Source organism: Oikopleura dioica, chromosome 2 (genome assembly GCF_907165135.1).
Source record: "Oikopleura dioica chromosome 2, OKI2018_I68_1.0, whole genome shotgun sequence".
NCBI lineage: Eukaryota > Metazoa > Chordata > Appendicularia > Copelata > Oikopleuridae > Oikopleura > Oikopleura dioica.
In genome coordinates this window covers 3377465-3391538 of record NC_137292.1, presented here as the reverse complement: position 1 = coordinate 3391538, position 14074 = coordinate 3377465, and the positions used below count along the sequence as shown (strand labels likewise).

The window sequence follows — 14074 nt, the reverse complement described above, 5'->3', positions numbered from 1 at the left end:
GAAAAAAAGTAATAATGGAGAAGAAAAGAGACAGCTTTGGAGAAAAGTAAACATTCCGAATAGGAATCGTAGGAACGGCTTCATTGGCCGAAAAAAATCCGGTCTTTTTTCGAGATTTCTTTATCAAGACGGCTGAAAGATGCGCTTTCCGTCGCCAAAAACCTGGCTTGGGAATGATTTTTTAACATGTCGCGCCATTTTATCATCTTGTTTTTGCCATTTAAGGGGAGCCGGAGCGGTTTGAGAGAGGCGGAGAACATGTAAATAGATAATCCGATTTTCCGAGAGCATCGACCAAAAAGACCAGCTCTAGAAATTTTCGATTATGTCGAATTTCGTTTTCCAGAGCAAGTACGGAATAATGCGTCTAAAAATACTTTCTTTCGATGAAACGAGTTCTACACTGCTTCTTACACCAGACTCAACTTTTTCCATTTTCGCTTCATTCAGTTTTCTTTTTATCATTTTTTTCGTGTTTCAGCGCGGCGCTAACAATTGTTATCATGTTACTTGCAACCGCAAAACATTAAACAAAATTGGGAATACTCCGCGGTACCAACTTTTTCTTTTTCGTCGGCGCCGGGCTAAAAATAATTATTTGGCTTGTCGAATTGTCGCGAAAATGCAGCTTAGCTTTGAATCTAAACAGGCGAAAAATAAAGAGAAAAACAAAAAAAAAAACTATTTTAATAATTTTCTTATTAAAAATGATGATTTCAATGGGGAAAATACAGTCAGTACTGAAAATTTCACGATTTTTCTGAAGATAGAATAGAACTCCCCAAAGGGAATTCCTCACATGAAGGTTTATCAGCCCTGATATGGAAAAGTCAAGAAGTGATTCGTTTGCTGGCGGGGATCTTACCGCAAATGCGTCTACCATCTTCCAGAGAAAGGCTGGACACCGCCGGTGTTCCATTCGCATCAGCCGTTCTTAGTTGACTTTGAGAATCTTTCGCTTTCCCTTCTGTATTTATCATTGATAAATTATCGGCAAAAATGACAGAAATAAACAAGAAGCAAATCATTGAATAAATAGAACAGATGACTGCTGAGCACTTGCTTCAGACATTTTCACAACAAAATTTTCTTGAAGATAGAAAATGAGAGGAATTCCAGTTGAATTTGTAAAAGGAACTCGTTCTCCTTCGGATTTTTGTTGGTATTGCAGGTCAGATCTTGGTTCACGGACCATGAATCATAGTTTAGGTCTTGACTAACAGATTCATAGCCAAGTGAAGAGAACCTTGTTCTCGCATTCGATTGGGATTGAACAACATGATGATTTCAAAAACCATCCTTTATCAGGCGGCATGTGTATTCGCTGGATTTGTGAGCACTGCCTTCGCGAAAAAGCGAAGGAAAAATGCAATTGCCTCTATTGGTTTTCGATAAAAGGGGAGAATACAAAGAGTTTTATGGAAAACTGCGATTTTTCATTTGATGAAATGAAGTTTTTTCGAGAATTGCAAACGAGCACTGGGCATATTCAATCGCTTGAATTCTCTTGTCCACAGAAAATTTGCAATCAAATTCTTTCTTACGAAGAGTTCGGAAATCATTTTCATGAAAAAACAGATGGTAACTGATATTTTTTAATTGACCTTTCTTTCTCTTCAGTGTCTTCACAACTCAAAAATGCCGATATCGCAATTCAGAAAATTCAACGAAAGCTCGAAGAAATCAACAATGAAGACTCAGAAAATGACCAACGGATAAAAGAAGTCTCTGAGAAGTTGTCAGATCTAAAACTGAACAAAAGTCGTCTTGATAAGAAAAAGAAAATGCTGGTCGCAAAACTAAGTGAAGTGAAAAAGATACAGATGAAATCAGACCAATATATTACGGTACAGCTTTCGATGATAGTTCCTTACTTATATTTTTAAGCTCGACAAATGAATTCCATGAAAGAGAACGCCCTTACTTGCGGAGTCTGCTATGAGAAATACGACAATTAGAACCATCATCAAGCTTGCATAAGCACCTGCTTTCATACCTTTTGCTTTCAATGCCTGAGCATCCTTGACCCAAAAACATGTCCCAAATGTCGGTGACAGTTCTCAAATCAACACAATTTTCTGATTTTAATGCCTGCTCTTTTTTACTTGATTATATTTTACTTGATCATTCTAGATTCATGTTTTCTTAGTTTTATTATTTTCTAAAAAAATTAGGGGTAGACTCCTTGTTGATTTCAGCACCATTTTCACAGAAAATTTCCAATGAATCCCATTTCGCTTCCTTCGTGATGTTCTCTTGTCAAATCATCCATAGTTTCTTCCAGCTCGCTATAAATGAATAAAAATTAATGAATGAAAAAAAATGAGTCAAAAAAATACACTTTCTGTTGATCAAGAATTTCAGTGGCCATGACTAGATTGCAGATCTTTTCGATTCCGGACATGTCCAGTTGCTTGAATTCGAACATCTTCGTCATTGCTAAAAGTGCCAAAAAACAATACGAAAAAGAATCCCATAATTACCGACGCAATTCATATACATCCCGTTTAAATCATAAATACTTGGACCTTTCTCTTGAGGAAAAGGTTCAGCAAAAGCGAGAAAAAAAATAATGACAATCGTTCTCATCTTTTGCAAATATGTCGGCATTATTGTTCTATCTTTTTAAATCCACGATTCATACGTCTCATTTAGGCTGATGCAGAATATTTCTGAGTGCACTATGCACTCACGGTTCTTTTCAAAATAGGCTCTTCTATGTACGTCGCCGTTTAATCATGTGTGTTCAAGCGTTAGAATGATTCGGTTTTGTTTTGTAAAAATATTTATTCAAAAAGTTAAAATTTCTGATTGTCAGTAAAAGTTCAAATGTAAAATAAGAGCGTGAGCAGATACAAATCTAAATTGAGTCAATTTCAGCAATATTTCTTGTTTATTTTTTCCAACCACTGTGGCCATCTTTTCAGTGCTCGTTTCGTCACTCCATCTTTACAACCATAATTTGCCGTCCAAAGCTTTGCAGCATCTTCAACAAGCGTGGCTTGAGAACAAAGATCGCTTGAGTTCGAAGCACTCTTAACGAAATCGGTGAAATCGGAACCGCCGTATTTAATAGGATCGTAAGGCTCGGCACAACTCAAACTGTCATCGTTAGTTGTAAAGATTCGATCGAGCTTGGAATATCTTCTCGAGAAGAATCGGTCCGTACGTCGTCCTTGTGCTTATGATATGATTGAAAAAAATCGAAATTAACAAGACAAGAAGGAAAACAATCTTCTTTTGAAAATTTGTCAATCATTCCTAAAAGATCCGCCATCTCTGCAGCGAAATTGCTGATTTCTGTTCTTGCTTCTGATCCTGTCATCACTGGAGGCTCAATTGTTGTCGTTGTTGTTGTTGGTAGTGTGGTGGTCGATGTTGCTGTCGTCGTTGTTGTCGCAGTGGTCGTGGATGTGGTGGTAGAGTACTCTGTCGATGTCGTTGACTCAAACTCTGTGGATGTTGTTGACTCTTGAGTTGTTGAAACAAGAGTTGTTGTTGTTGGTAGATCTGTGGTTTGTTGTCCGTTGACGAGGGCTAAAACTGTAAAGGAAAATTTCATTTTTAGCTCGCTTTTTTTCTCTTTTCTGAGTTGTTGTGCGACGGGAAAAATGTGATCGAGCAATTTATACAGCGGTTCTGTGGCGCCAATTCCAGTGATCGCCACTTTATGCTCTTATCAGGGAGTGTTCTACGAGTTAAAACTAGCGGAGGCCCCCGCTCCGGATTTATCTACTCCAGCGAAAAGGGCTTACCGAGGATATGCCCAGACAAGGGGATTAGATACGTTTGCATTTAGATAAAACGCGCTTGTTAAGAAAATTACTAATTTTAGAAGAAAAAAATCCGCTCTAAGAGCTTTCTATTTTTTAAATTACAAGGGATATCCTTTTATAAATGGGCTCTTTGTCTCTAGAATTGGATCTGTTGTCTTGAACGATTCATTTTTTCATATTCATTATGAGAATCACTTATGCGAAGAACGCGCATGATGCGCGAAAAATCGCAGCATTAGTCGCTGGAGGTAGATTTTAACTCCAAACTTCCAAAAAAATAGTTTTACATTCAGAAACGCAGCCAAAAAAACCATTTGCTAGAAGAATCGTCGAAGAAAAAGATCTGCAGCACACGATTCTGGCCTTCTTGGTTTGGCTTTTGGTCCTTTTTTTCTTGGTAAGAAACAGGAAAAACACAATTCTTATGATTAGGTCTTCGATATTGTAATGTTCTTCGCGAAGATGTCGGCTCCAGGAGGGCTTCAAGTCATTCAGACGAAAACTGGTCAAAGTTTAGGAAAGATTCAGAGCTAAGAAAAAAAAAAGAATAAGTAAAAAAGAGATTTGATCTTGATAAAGGCCGACCTTTTGACCGAGACCTTACAATTCTGATCCTGGTTGGACATGTCCAAGGAATCCTTATTTCTTGCCAAGAAAAGTGCTATTAGAAATCGCTTTTTAATACTCAAAAAAACTCAAAGATAGCACCTTTGAAGCCCACAATATTTCGTTGGTCAACGGCAAAAGCATCAAGTTACGAAAAGTCAGCGGCATCATCATTTTCCTCCAAGCTCTTACATTTCTCCTGAGAGTCGCCTTTCAACTTACATTTTTAGATTTTTTCTCTCTCCCCAAGCCTTCCTGAATTATTAACACTTTTTGATGGTCTCCCTCTATTTATTTAACGCAATAAAATACTTTTTTTCCTATTCAAAAATATTATCAATTTCTCATTTTCTCTCGAAGAATTGGCAAAAAAGAGCATGATCTCTAGAAAAGAAATTATTATCAGCCTTTTCTCATGTCAAAAGCTCAGAGAAAGAAAAACAGAGAGACAAAAACGCACAAAATGAACGAATCCGCCACTAGTTTAACTCCATCAGCTGGGTACAAAAATATGTACAAAAAGCTACCATCCGAATCAGAGGTTTGAAAGACTATAAATCCATCGGTGTGAAAAAAATCTTTTTAGGGAAAAAATAATTTTAAAGTCTGCAGTGGCATTCTCTTCTTGATCATCGGTCTTCCTTCTATCTACTACATATTTATCAACCCGATGCCGGAATATGAAATTTGTGCCGTGAATGGGCAAGAGTTGAATGTCACCGAATTCGGAATCATTCTCAAGTATGTAGTGGCTTGTTTGAAAATGACCCAGATCCATTTCTAGAGACGCGCACAATCATGTTCATAGAAGTAACCAATTTACATCGAATATGACGCTCGAATGTTCTGGTAAGAAAAAAATCGGTGATGAGTGAAAAAGTTTTATTTTCGAATTTTTAGTAAAAATTCTTGTTCCGCCAGAGTTTCTTGAAGACAGTCGCTATCAAATAACGATGCAATTTCTCAAGTTCGAAGTTGATGCTTACAATACAACTGCGTGTAGAAGCTATCTTGAGATAGAAGACAAATTCTACTGTGGAACGATAACTGGAGATAGTGGAGTCTTTCGCGATGCAGTAAGTCAGAGAAGAAAAACAGTATTTCTACTAAATGTTTCTCTTTAGGGCTTTGAACAGTACGAAAAATATGACACGGAAATGACGAGTCTCAATTTTCGGTGGTTTAACAAGGGTCAATGGGATGACCGCGAGTTTCAAATAGTTCTCGCTGTCGCAAAAACCTGTAAGTTTCGTACAATTTCGACCCCTTTGTTTTGTTCTTTATCAAATCAAATAATGAAATTCAGCAAACAACGTCAACTTCTTCTCGAAAAATTTCAACAAAACGGAAATGATAGACGCCAACAACTTAACCCTTTCTACGAAGTTCTTCATTTAAAAAACTGTATTCAATTTTAATTTTTTAATAAAACTTTTTTCCTTTAACTGTTATCATTGCGTGTTTATGATCTCCATTGATTGTAAGAATCAATTCACCGAGAAAGTCTTTGTTCTGAGCTCAGACGGATTCCGATTTTTTCATCCCTTTCAACCTTGAAAAGTAGATCGATCCAAGCAAGGTGAAAAAAGTTTACGAAAAAAGGGCGCGATCAGATTAGAATTGAACCAAAATCGGTGAACCGGAACACTGGCCCGCCCTGTGAACACTCTGCGTGGGTTCATTTGAAACTCACGCTGGCAGCGTTCCAAGCCGTAGTAGAAATAATTTTTATTTGACTTTTTAGCGCCAAGTCAGATCGAGCACGATTTTACGCGTTTTGAGATTTTTATAATGAGTTAGAGTGAATTGCTAAGAATCAGAAGAGAGAGAGAGAGTAAAAAAATCGAAGAAAACCGGAAGTTTTTGTGAAGAAAGAGGGTTGATGAAAGCTGTTCTTGCTCAGGTAAAAGTCAAAAAAATGGACATTTTTTAATTTGGGCGTATATGAGCGCTTACTTCAATTTTTTCTTAACAAAAATTGGCTCAAAACTATCTTTGAAAGTTTTTAGCTGTGGTCATTTTTCTCCTTATTGAATAATTTTAAGGTGAAAAACATCATCGTCGGTGCTTTATTCCTCCTGCTCGTCCTCTACGAACTCGCCCGAGAAACCGAGAATGTGATCAAATCCCTTCGACTGAAACGATTCTGGCACGATCTCCTCTTCTCCTTTATCCTCTTCCACACGATTCGATGCTTCATTGGCATGGCCATCGTCTTTGTGACTGTATATTTGTCTGTTTTGGCTGTAAGCTTGGCTCATGAGATTGTCTTCTTGAAGGACCACAAGCTCTCATTCAAAGTTGAGATCAAATAAATTATTCAAAAAGTGATTTTTCAAAGTTTTTATTTGAAAAGAAAGATTCGGCAATGACAGCTATTTTTTTATCGAAGGATACTTCATTCATTCGGAAGTGTGTAACGTACCTAATCCAGTGGTATCTGCCGCTCTAAATCAAAATCCCCGGTGCACCGGCGCAGCGAAACACTGATAAAGTATCTCACTACTGCCCGGAGGCGGATTCGTCTGGTGGTATTTTCACGAGGCAGGCACGTTTAGATTTCTGTTCTAGCGCTCTCAACCCTTCGTTTCTCATCATAATCAAATTTCAATATTTCAAAATTGTCAACTTTTTAAAGCTCTTTTTCGCGGAAACAAGCGGGCTCATTTTACGAGACTTTTTCCGATTTAACGATTGAGAATACAAACACAACCCAAAACTGAAAAGAAAGAGAAAAAACTGATGAAATTTTGTTGAACGAAAACTCTGAATAAAAACTAATCAAAATGGAGGAACTTCATAAAAGGAACTTGGTCAGAAATGATAATAGAAAGTGATAATAGGATTAAAATGGAAATTTGGCAAGAAAGCGGTGGCGATATTTTCACGGTGGCTCTTGAGGGTTCTTTGAAGATTTATTGCTAAAATAGCAAAATGGATCTTCAGGAACTTTTTTTCAGAATACTTTTTTCCAAGTAATGTCCAATAAAGTGAAAACTAAAAAAAATAGAACAATAGCTCCTTGATTCAATAATCTGTGTCTAGTCAAAACCCGGATCCGACAATGTCATTTTATTTTGAGTTCGTTCAAATTTCAGAATTGAATTCAAGAGTTTCTTGAATTTTCTTGGCTATTTTCATCATAAAAAATGAGAGATAGAAATTCAGACTCCGAAATTGACTCAGAGAATGAGCATCTTTTAGAGATAGAGTCAGAAAATGAAAGTTTATGGTTAAATTTTATCAATTAGATGCGAACTTTTACGAGGGCCTTATCTTGTTTCAGGCTTTTATCATTGATAAGCAAAAGCGAATTAAATTTGTGTTGACCAAAAAGAAAGTCCTTCAACAAGCGCGAAAATTGGCTCTGCCCTTTTTTATGCTATCAGGAAAAGGTTGAACAAAGCGGAAATTCTTCCAATAAAAGAACTTTTTTTCCACGAGGAAATATTCTCATCCTCGAAATAGCTCTATTCTCATCGTGTTTGTTAACAAATCCGTCCTCTCAATCTACTCGTTCCCATCTCCCGAGCTGCTCGGATGCGGCCAAATGACAGCAGCTATCATCGTCCTGTCATTTCTCAAACTCATCAAAAAGGTCAGATTTTTTTTTAATTTACTTGATAATAACAACTTATATTTCAGATCGACTTTCCAGATCATTCAATAAAAGTTGTAAAGGAAATCTTTCCACTGCCGCTATTATACCTGGCAAATATGATTTTCGGCCTTATGTCCACACAGGTACTCATTTTCTCTTAGCTCTCCCTCTTTTCAGCCTCTATTCTAGAGCTTGTCACTGCCAATGTTCACGGTTCTCCGACGATTTTCGATCCTCATGACGATGATTCTCGAGTGGTTCATCCTCAAAAACGAGGCCAGACGACCAATCATCATCGCCATCGCCATCATGATTGGTGGAGCCCTCGTTGCTGCTCTTGATGATCTCGCTTTTGACCTGGCTGCTTATTGCTTTATTCTCTTGAATGATTTTTTCACGGCTTCTTATGGTGTTTTCACGAAGAAGAAATTGAACGGAAAGGACTTGGGGAAATATGGACTGATGTATTACAACTCTCTTTGCAGGTATTTTCGAAAGACTATTTCTTGCTAGGCGAAATGTGAGGGAAATTTTTTTCACACTTTTGCCGCGATTTTTCGCGCTCAAAGAATTTTGATGATCCATTTTTCTTCAAATTTTCATTGAAATCACCATTCATTTTTAGTCTTCCTCTGGTGCTCCTGATCTCCTTCTCAAAGGGCGATTTCGAAAAAGTCTCTTCTTTCTCGGAATGGAACAATCCAATGTTCATCATTCAATTCTTCGCATCCTGCTTTATGGGCTTCATCCTCATGTACTCCATCATCCTTTGCACGCAAAACAACAGCAGTTTGACAACCACTGTAGTCGGATGCATGAAAAACCTGTTCGTCACCTATTTCGGAATGGTGTTTGGACACGACTATCAATTTTCAATGCTCAATTTTATGGGAATCAATATCTCCGTCGCTGGAAGTTTGGTCTACTCGTATTTCGCGTTCAAGAAACCGAAAGAAAGCAGCCAGACACAACCTCTTCTGAAGAAATAATCGAAAAAGAGGCATGAATTTTAGGCTATTATCATTTTAAAATCTAAATATATTCATTTTCTGTGCAATAAATATCATTAATAAACAAGTGCAAACCTAAATTTTTACTCTAAATTGGATGATAAGAAGAAATCGAGCAGCATTATCGATGAATGGTCAGCGCTAGAAAACCACGAAAAAATGCAAATATTATATTTGCAAATGATTTCCGTTATTGTTTGCGTTCGCTAAACGCGCTCGTAAACGCGGCGAGCATTTTGCATCAGAGAAAATGTCAAATCGCGCGAAATCGCATTCTTCGGAGAATATCATTAACCCAAACTACTCGACAGAGTACGACGAAGAAGAAGATGAAGATGAGTTCTCGTCTTTTTGGGCGTTCAACTCGCTGCTGGGGCTTTTGGCCGCGATTGGTATGGCATTGTTGATAGTTTTTCCATATTGGGTCGAGACGGATTTACATGAAAGCTCATCCCTTCTCGGGGATGTTCGAGTTTTCAAAGGTTTCTGGACTCAATGCCTCACAAGAATGGAATCTCAGTGGCAATGCGCGTATTATTCCTTCAACGGGCACTTTTCGATGAAATCGATTCAAGGGCTTCAGCTTTGTTCAGTTCTTTCTGCGACTTTTATTTGGATCAGGTGAGGGTTTCAGTTGGCTGTTTTTGATTATTGTTGTTAGTTGGCCATTTTTGATTATTTTTCTTAGTTGGACTCTTTCATTTTACGGAGGACAATATTTGAAAATACTGGAAAACGAAAAGACAAAAGCGTGGTTAGTTCTAGCTGGGGGCATTATTGCGCTCTTTGGAATTGTTTTCTGGTGGATGATGATAGGAAAGAGCATAAATAAGACAAAGCAAGCCCATCATCGACCGACGATGAGGATTCAATTTTTTCATTTCTTTGATATTTATGCCTTTCAAAAGGTCTTTTATCCGACGTCGTTTCTGACGAATACGAGCGCGAACTGTACTTTGACTCCCAAGTTGCAGTTCCTATGCCTTCTTATCCCTCCCACTCAATAAGCAGAAGATCCAGCAGTGGAGGAGGAGCGGTTTTTTCCAGCGATGATTTCAAGTTTCGCCAGGGAACATGTTTTTACATCGCCTTGCCCGTCGGAATTCTAGCAACGATCAACATGGTCTTGCTGCTTGTCGAGGGCATTACAAGAGTTAAAAACGCACCGGAAGAAGAGGAGGTAAGTCGATTTCATGCAACAAAAATAACTGATAAATAAGGAGAGCTACAGAAAAGGCTCCACTCCAAGTGATCAGCAGAATTTGCTGAAAGAAGTGACGCCGATTTACTCCGAAAGCTCAATAGAATCCATCAAACAACAGAGAGTAGATGTTCAAGAAGCAGAGGAGAGAAACTGGATATGAAGTTCATCACGGTTTATCTGTCTTTCCTTCTTATCACTGTCAGCTTTTGCAGAGTGTTCGCTATCAACTTATCGATAATAAACGATATCTTCCAATGGAATTCGAATTGGCTTTTGAAAAGCTAAACCGAAAAAATAGCGCAATTGAGTTTATTTCATTCATTCGCATAATTCTTTTGATATTTTTCTATAAAACATGTTCGCCTTGTAAGCCCAGGGCTCGCCGCGCGGGGGATTCCTGCAGACCCCCTCCTCGCCTCGTTAGCTACGGCCGTGCTCGTTGCCGAAGTTAGAGCGGCGTGGGCGGTTTGGCAGCTTCGTTTCCCTCGCTTCTCGAGTCCGTTCCCGAGCCGAAAGTAGCCCGAGCACCCACGCAATTAGCTGCCCTGGCCAATCATCAGCTCGAACAAGCGTAACGGCAAGGGCAGCACCGAGGAAGAGCTTGAATTCACCCCGCAAACGCAGAAACCAGATCGACTCGATACGCACATTTTTATTTTTGGATCGAAAGCTACTGTAACTTCAGGTTAGTAGAAAGGATACAATGAGAAAATGATATTATTTTAACTCAGAAATGAGGGAGTACTGTTTATAGTAAAAATATTATTTAGCAAAACAAGGTTTTTATTCATAATTTTTATTTCACTGATTAGCTCGTGACTTATGGATTCGAATGATATATCGGACATATTTATTAAGTTTTCTAAAGGCCATATAAATCGTTAGAAAAAGTCATAGTGGGGGTAGAAAAGATCGGCGCGAAAAGCGTCGAAAATTAGCAGAGTCCTGCAGGACCCCCCGAAAAGAGGCGCCACGGAGCGCGAGCTAAGATTGTCGCGCGAGGGCCCGGAGGACCCCGAGCCTCGTCCTTGGAAGATCACTGAAAATTGCTTGAAGAGCAATTTTCCTTCCTCATAACGGAATTTGTTCATTACAAAAGTTTATCTCTATATTTTTCTTTTATAGAATTTTCTGTTTTATTGACAATGCCAGTGAATTTTCACAAAGGTTTTGATCGCAATTTCTCTTTTTGTTGTTTTTTGTACTCTTGCAAAAGTCTGTATTTGAAATCTGAAGTGTTAAGCAAGCAAAGAGTAGTTTTTCTCACTTACCATAGAAACTATTGAGTGCATCAAACATTTCCCCCATGTGAACAAGATCAATAAGCTGGGCTCTTTTCAAAAGGAAAGCATCTTCCTTTTAATAAGGTTTCAATCACATGAGAAAAATAAGTGGACATAGTTTTTTTTCTTTGTTTTTAGGAATTGTTACCTGTTGTCGATAATGTAATTATAAAAGAAAAAATATTCATTTTTATCTTAGCAGTGCTCTGTTTTCGTCTTCCTCAAACTTTGGCACTTCTTTTTATAACATCATTAAAATCATTAAATCATTAGAAATGACTGATTGTGCCATCAAGAAAAGATTTACTTAGAATAACTAATTGAACGAAAAAGAACTCGACAACTGATTTTAATTTTTTATTCCGATAGAATTTTGAAAAGAAAGAAGACAGTAAAATAAAAATCAATAAAAATTCACTTCAAAGTCGTTCCGTTTGCCAGGATTTCGGGACTTCTCTAAATTGCTCTAAGATCTTGTGCGATTTTATAAACGCGATTATGCTGTTTTTGAGCTCATTGTATGTTCCAGTGTCTTTATAACCGCGGACGGCGAAGCTTTTGGACGAACCTTTCTCTTTTTTGCCGGTTTTTATACTTTTGATGAAGCCTCTTTTTCAATGCTTAAATTTTCATTTTCAAAGTTTTATTTTTTATTTAAAAATTTTGCTTTCCAAAATAAATAAGCTAAAAATTGTGAAATTAATCGGCAAATTTCATAAAAATTTCCGAATTTTAGAGCGCTAGAATCTGAATCATGATTCATGATACAATTGGCAATTGATCATTGATGATATTTCATTTTGGCTTACCGAAGAAGTTATTAATTCGATCGTGAAGTTCCCCCATGTAAACAAGATCAGCTAGTCCCGATCTTTTTTCAATGCGACTGCATTTTCCTAAGAAAGACGATTGTAAGAGGATAAATACATTCCACAGTCAAGTTTTTATTTTCTGGATATATTTTTGTCTGCTTTCATCCTGAGTCTTTTTAATCTTACCTGTTGTTGAAAAAGCAACAAGAAATGCAAAAATATTCATGATTTTTTGATATTCTCTTTTTAGCAGCAAAAATCTACCGATCAGGGGTATATATCGTCCTCGGTGGCGCTAGATTAAAATGATCTGATTCTAATTGATTTATTAGAATAAATATGAATGAATAAAGGGCGAAACGACTTTTTTTCGTCGATATATGTACATTGTCATTAATTCTTCGGGAAATCTGTTTTCATTATTTTCATTATTCTTAGGCAATAAAGGCATATTTTGCGATAGAACTCATGTCACCAAAGGGTTACTGTTGTTATTTTTGCTCAAAAATATACCCGATTATATCCCGAATTCTAGATGATCTAGAAGATTTTGGAAAGAAAATACACCTTCATAGCAATTTTGGCGCTCTTATTTTCCTTCTAAAATCTTCTAGATGCGATTTTTCCTGAGTTTGTTTTTTAGTAAGGATAGTAGGATTAAATTTTTAGTCCCGTCCGGTAACCGTTTTTTCTTACCGCTTTGAGAAATTTTTGTGATTTAATAATTTCAGTAACGAATCATGGCCCGAACTAAGCAAACCGCCCGAAAGTCGACCGGAGGAAAAGCTCCCCGAAAGCAGCTTGCGACCAAGGTAATTATCCATCGCTTCTCATTTATAATTTCTCGGCTTATTGACAGCTCGATCACTGGATTATCCAGACTCGATTCTTGGAATCTTCTGGCCGAATCAATCAACCAGTGCCTTTATCAATGTCTAACACTTGAACTTTAGGCCGCGCGAAAATCGGCCCCATCTACTGGAGGCGTCAAGAAGCCCCACCGATACCGACCAGGAACCGTCGCTCTCCGAGAAATCCGACGATACCAGAAATCCACCGAGCTTCTCATCCGAAAGCTTCCATTCCAGCGACTCGTCCGAGAAATCGCCCAGGACTTCAAGACTGATCTTCGATTCCAGTCGGCTGCCATTGGAGCTCTCCAGGTAACTTCTAGACGCAGCAATCTAGAATTCACCTTTTCTTTCAGGAAGCTTCCGAGGCCTACCTCGTCGGTCTGTTTGAAGACACCAACTTGTGCGCCATCCACGCCAAGCGAGTCACCATCATGCCAAAGGACATTCAGCTCGCCCGACGAATCCGAGGCGAACGAGCTTAAACCCTTTTCATCTTTCTTGCTTCCTCTTTTCGTTTTCTAAATTTTCCCCTCTTCGGACTTCTAGGAAAATCATTTTCCTCAGAATTTCTTGCACCCCTTTTTTGAACATTGAAATTCAACCAGTCGTAATTCATCAACCCTGCCGCAAGTAAAAGAGACTGATTTCTTTCTGCCTCTACTTTTATTGAAAAATAAAGACATAAATCGAAAATCGCCTATTTTCCGACAGTGCAATTAACGATGAAAGCATTTATTTGACAGCTTTTCAAAAGACTAATTTATGCGCCAGTATGCTTTTTCATTGAAACCATGTAGCCAAAAGAGTTCTTGAAATGCAATTTTGATCAAGTCGGACAAGTTTAAATTTGCTCATCTTTTGACGAAGAATACTCTTATCAAACACTGCAAAAATTCTCAAGCAACACAGCAAGTGCTCTTCAGAAAAC

The 14074-nt window shown here is 38.0% G+C and overlaps 5 protein-coding genes and 2 long non-coding RNA genes across 7 annotated transcripts; all 7 read left to right on the top strand.

Moving 5' to 3' along the window:
- Positions 1 to 1089: 1089 nt before the first annotated feature.
- LOC145699431 (uncharacterized) lies at positions 1090 to 2280 on the top strand. The gene is made up of 4 exons (XM_081776704.1): positions 1090 to 1171; positions 1232 to 1581; positions 1621 to 1847; positions 1888 to 2280. The coding sequence occupies exons 1-4, from the start codon at positions 1104 to 1106 to the stop codon at positions 1897 to 1899; spliced, it is 657 nt and encodes a 218-aa protein (XP_081632830.1). The 5' UTR covers positions 1090 to 1103; the 3' UTR covers positions 1900 to 2280.
- Positions 2281 to 3972: 1692 nt separating this feature from the next.
- Positions 3973 to 4308, top strand: LOC145699317 (uncharacterized). The gene is made up of 3 exons (XR_014133998.1): positions 3973 to 4024; positions 4070 to 4173; positions 4209 to 4308. It is a non-coding gene; the product is annotated as an uncharacterized LOC145699317 (long non-coding RNA).
- Positions 4309 to 4816: 508 nt separating this feature from the next.
- LOC145699316 (uncharacterized) lies at positions 4817 to 5806 on the top strand. The gene is made up of 6 exons (XM_081776583.1): positions 4817 to 4923; positions 4969 to 5123; positions 5167 to 5231; positions 5283 to 5458; positions 5507 to 5624; positions 5689 to 5806. Exons 1-6 carry the CDS (start codon positions 4846 to 4848, stop codon positions 5778 to 5780), a joined length of 684 nt encoding a protein of 227 aa, XP_081632709.1. The 5' UTR covers positions 4817 to 4845; the 3' UTR covers positions 5781 to 5806.
- Positions 5807 to 6086: 280 nt separating this feature from the next.
- Positions 6087 to 6713, top strand: LOC145698959 (uncharacterized). Its single transcript, XR_014133963.1, has 2 exons — positions 6087 to 6285; positions 6428 to 6713. It is a non-coding gene; the product is annotated as an uncharacterized LOC145698959 (long non-coding RNA).
- A 289-nt stretch (positions 6714 to 7002) lies between these two features.
- LOC145698958 (solute carrier family 35 member D2-like protein) lies at positions 7003 to 9045 on the top strand. The gene is made up of 6 exons (XM_081776199.1): positions 7003 to 7177; positions 7713 to 7771; positions 7851 to 7980; positions 8028 to 8126; positions 8173 to 8468; positions 8609 to 9045. The coding sequence occupies exons 1-6, from the start codon at positions 7169 to 7171 to the stop codon at positions 8970 to 8972; spliced, it is 957 nt and encodes a 318-aa protein (XP_081632325.1). The 5' UTR covers positions 7003 to 7168; the 3' UTR covers positions 8973 to 9045.
- Positions 9046 to 9905: 860 nt separating this feature from the next.
- On the top strand, positions 9906 to 10413 carry LOC145699757 (uncharacterized). Its single transcript, XM_081777022.1, has 2 exons — positions 9906 to 10173; positions 10214 to 10413. Exons 1-2 carry the CDS (start codon positions 9973 to 9975, stop codon positions 10355 to 10357), a joined length of 345 nt encoding a protein of 114 aa, XP_081633148.1. The 5' UTR covers positions 9906 to 9972; the 3' UTR covers positions 10358 to 10413.
- A 2561-nt stretch (positions 10414 to 12974) lies between these two features.
- On the top strand, positions 12975 to 13839 carry LOC145697015 (histone H3.3A). Its single transcript, XM_081774149.1, has 3 exons — positions 12975 to 13104; positions 13246 to 13455; positions 13500 to 13839. Exons 1-3 carry the CDS (start codon positions 13033 to 13035, stop codon positions 13626 to 13628), a joined length of 411 nt encoding a protein of 136 aa, XP_081630275.1. The 5' UTR covers positions 12975 to 13032; the 3' UTR covers positions 13629 to 13839.
- Positions 13840 to 14074: the final 235 nt, after the last annotated feature.

Bases quoted from the DNA above. Each gene is read 5' to 3' on its own strand.
- LOC145699431 (XM_081776704.1), top strand. From the start codon at position 1,104: ATGAGAGGAATTCCAGTTGAATTTGTAAAAGGAACTCGTTCTCCTTCG. The intron at 1,172-1,231 runs GTCAGATCTTGG...ACAGATTCATAG, and splicing joins GATTTTTGTTGGTATTGCAG to CCAAGTGAAGAGAACCTTGT. The intron at 1,582-1,620 runs GTAACTGATATT...CTTTCTCTTCAG, and splicing joins TTTTCATGAAAAAACAGATG to TGTCTTCACAACTCAAAAAT.
- LOC145699316 (XM_081776583.1), top strand. From the start codon at position 4,846: ATGAACGAATCCGCCACTAGTTTAACTCCATCAGCTGGGTACAAAAAT. The intron at 4,924-4,968 runs GTTTGAAAGACT...AAATCTTTTTAG, and splicing joins AGCTACCATCCGAATCAGAG to GGAAAAAATAATTTTAAAGT. The intron at 5,232-5,282 runs GTAAGAAAAAAA...TCGAATTTTTAG, and splicing joins TATGACGCTCGAATGTTCTG to TAAAAATTCTTGTTCCGCCA.
- LOC145698958 (XM_081776199.1), top strand. The intron at 7,981-8,027 runs GTCAGATTTTTT...CTTATATTTCAG, and splicing joins TTCTCAAACTCATCAAAAAG to ATCGACTTTCCAGATCATTC. The intron at 8,127-8,172 runs GTACTCATTTTC...CCTCTATTCTAG, and splicing joins TCGGCCTTATGTCCACACAG to AGCTTGTCACTGCCAATGTT.
- LOC145699757 (XM_081777022.1), top strand. From the start codon at position 9,973: ATGCCTTCTTATCCCTCCCACTCAATAAGCAGAAGATCCAGCAGTGGA. The intron at 10,174-10,213 runs GTAAGTCGATTT...CTGATAAATAAG, and splicing joins ACGCACCGGAAGAAGAGGAG to GAGAGCTACAGAAAAGGCTC.
- LOC145697015 (XM_081774149.1), top strand. From the start codon at position 13,033: ATGGCCCGAACTAAGCAAACCGCCCGAAAGTCGACCGGAGGAAAAGCT. The intron at 13,105-13,245 runs GTAATTATCCAT...CTTGAACTTTAG, and splicing joins GAAAGCAGCTTGCGACCAAG to GCCGCGCGAAAATCGGCCCC. The intron at 13,456-13,499 runs GTAACTTCTAGA...CTTTTCTTTCAG, and splicing joins CTGCCATTGGAGCTCTCCAG to GAAGCTTCCGAGGCCTACCT.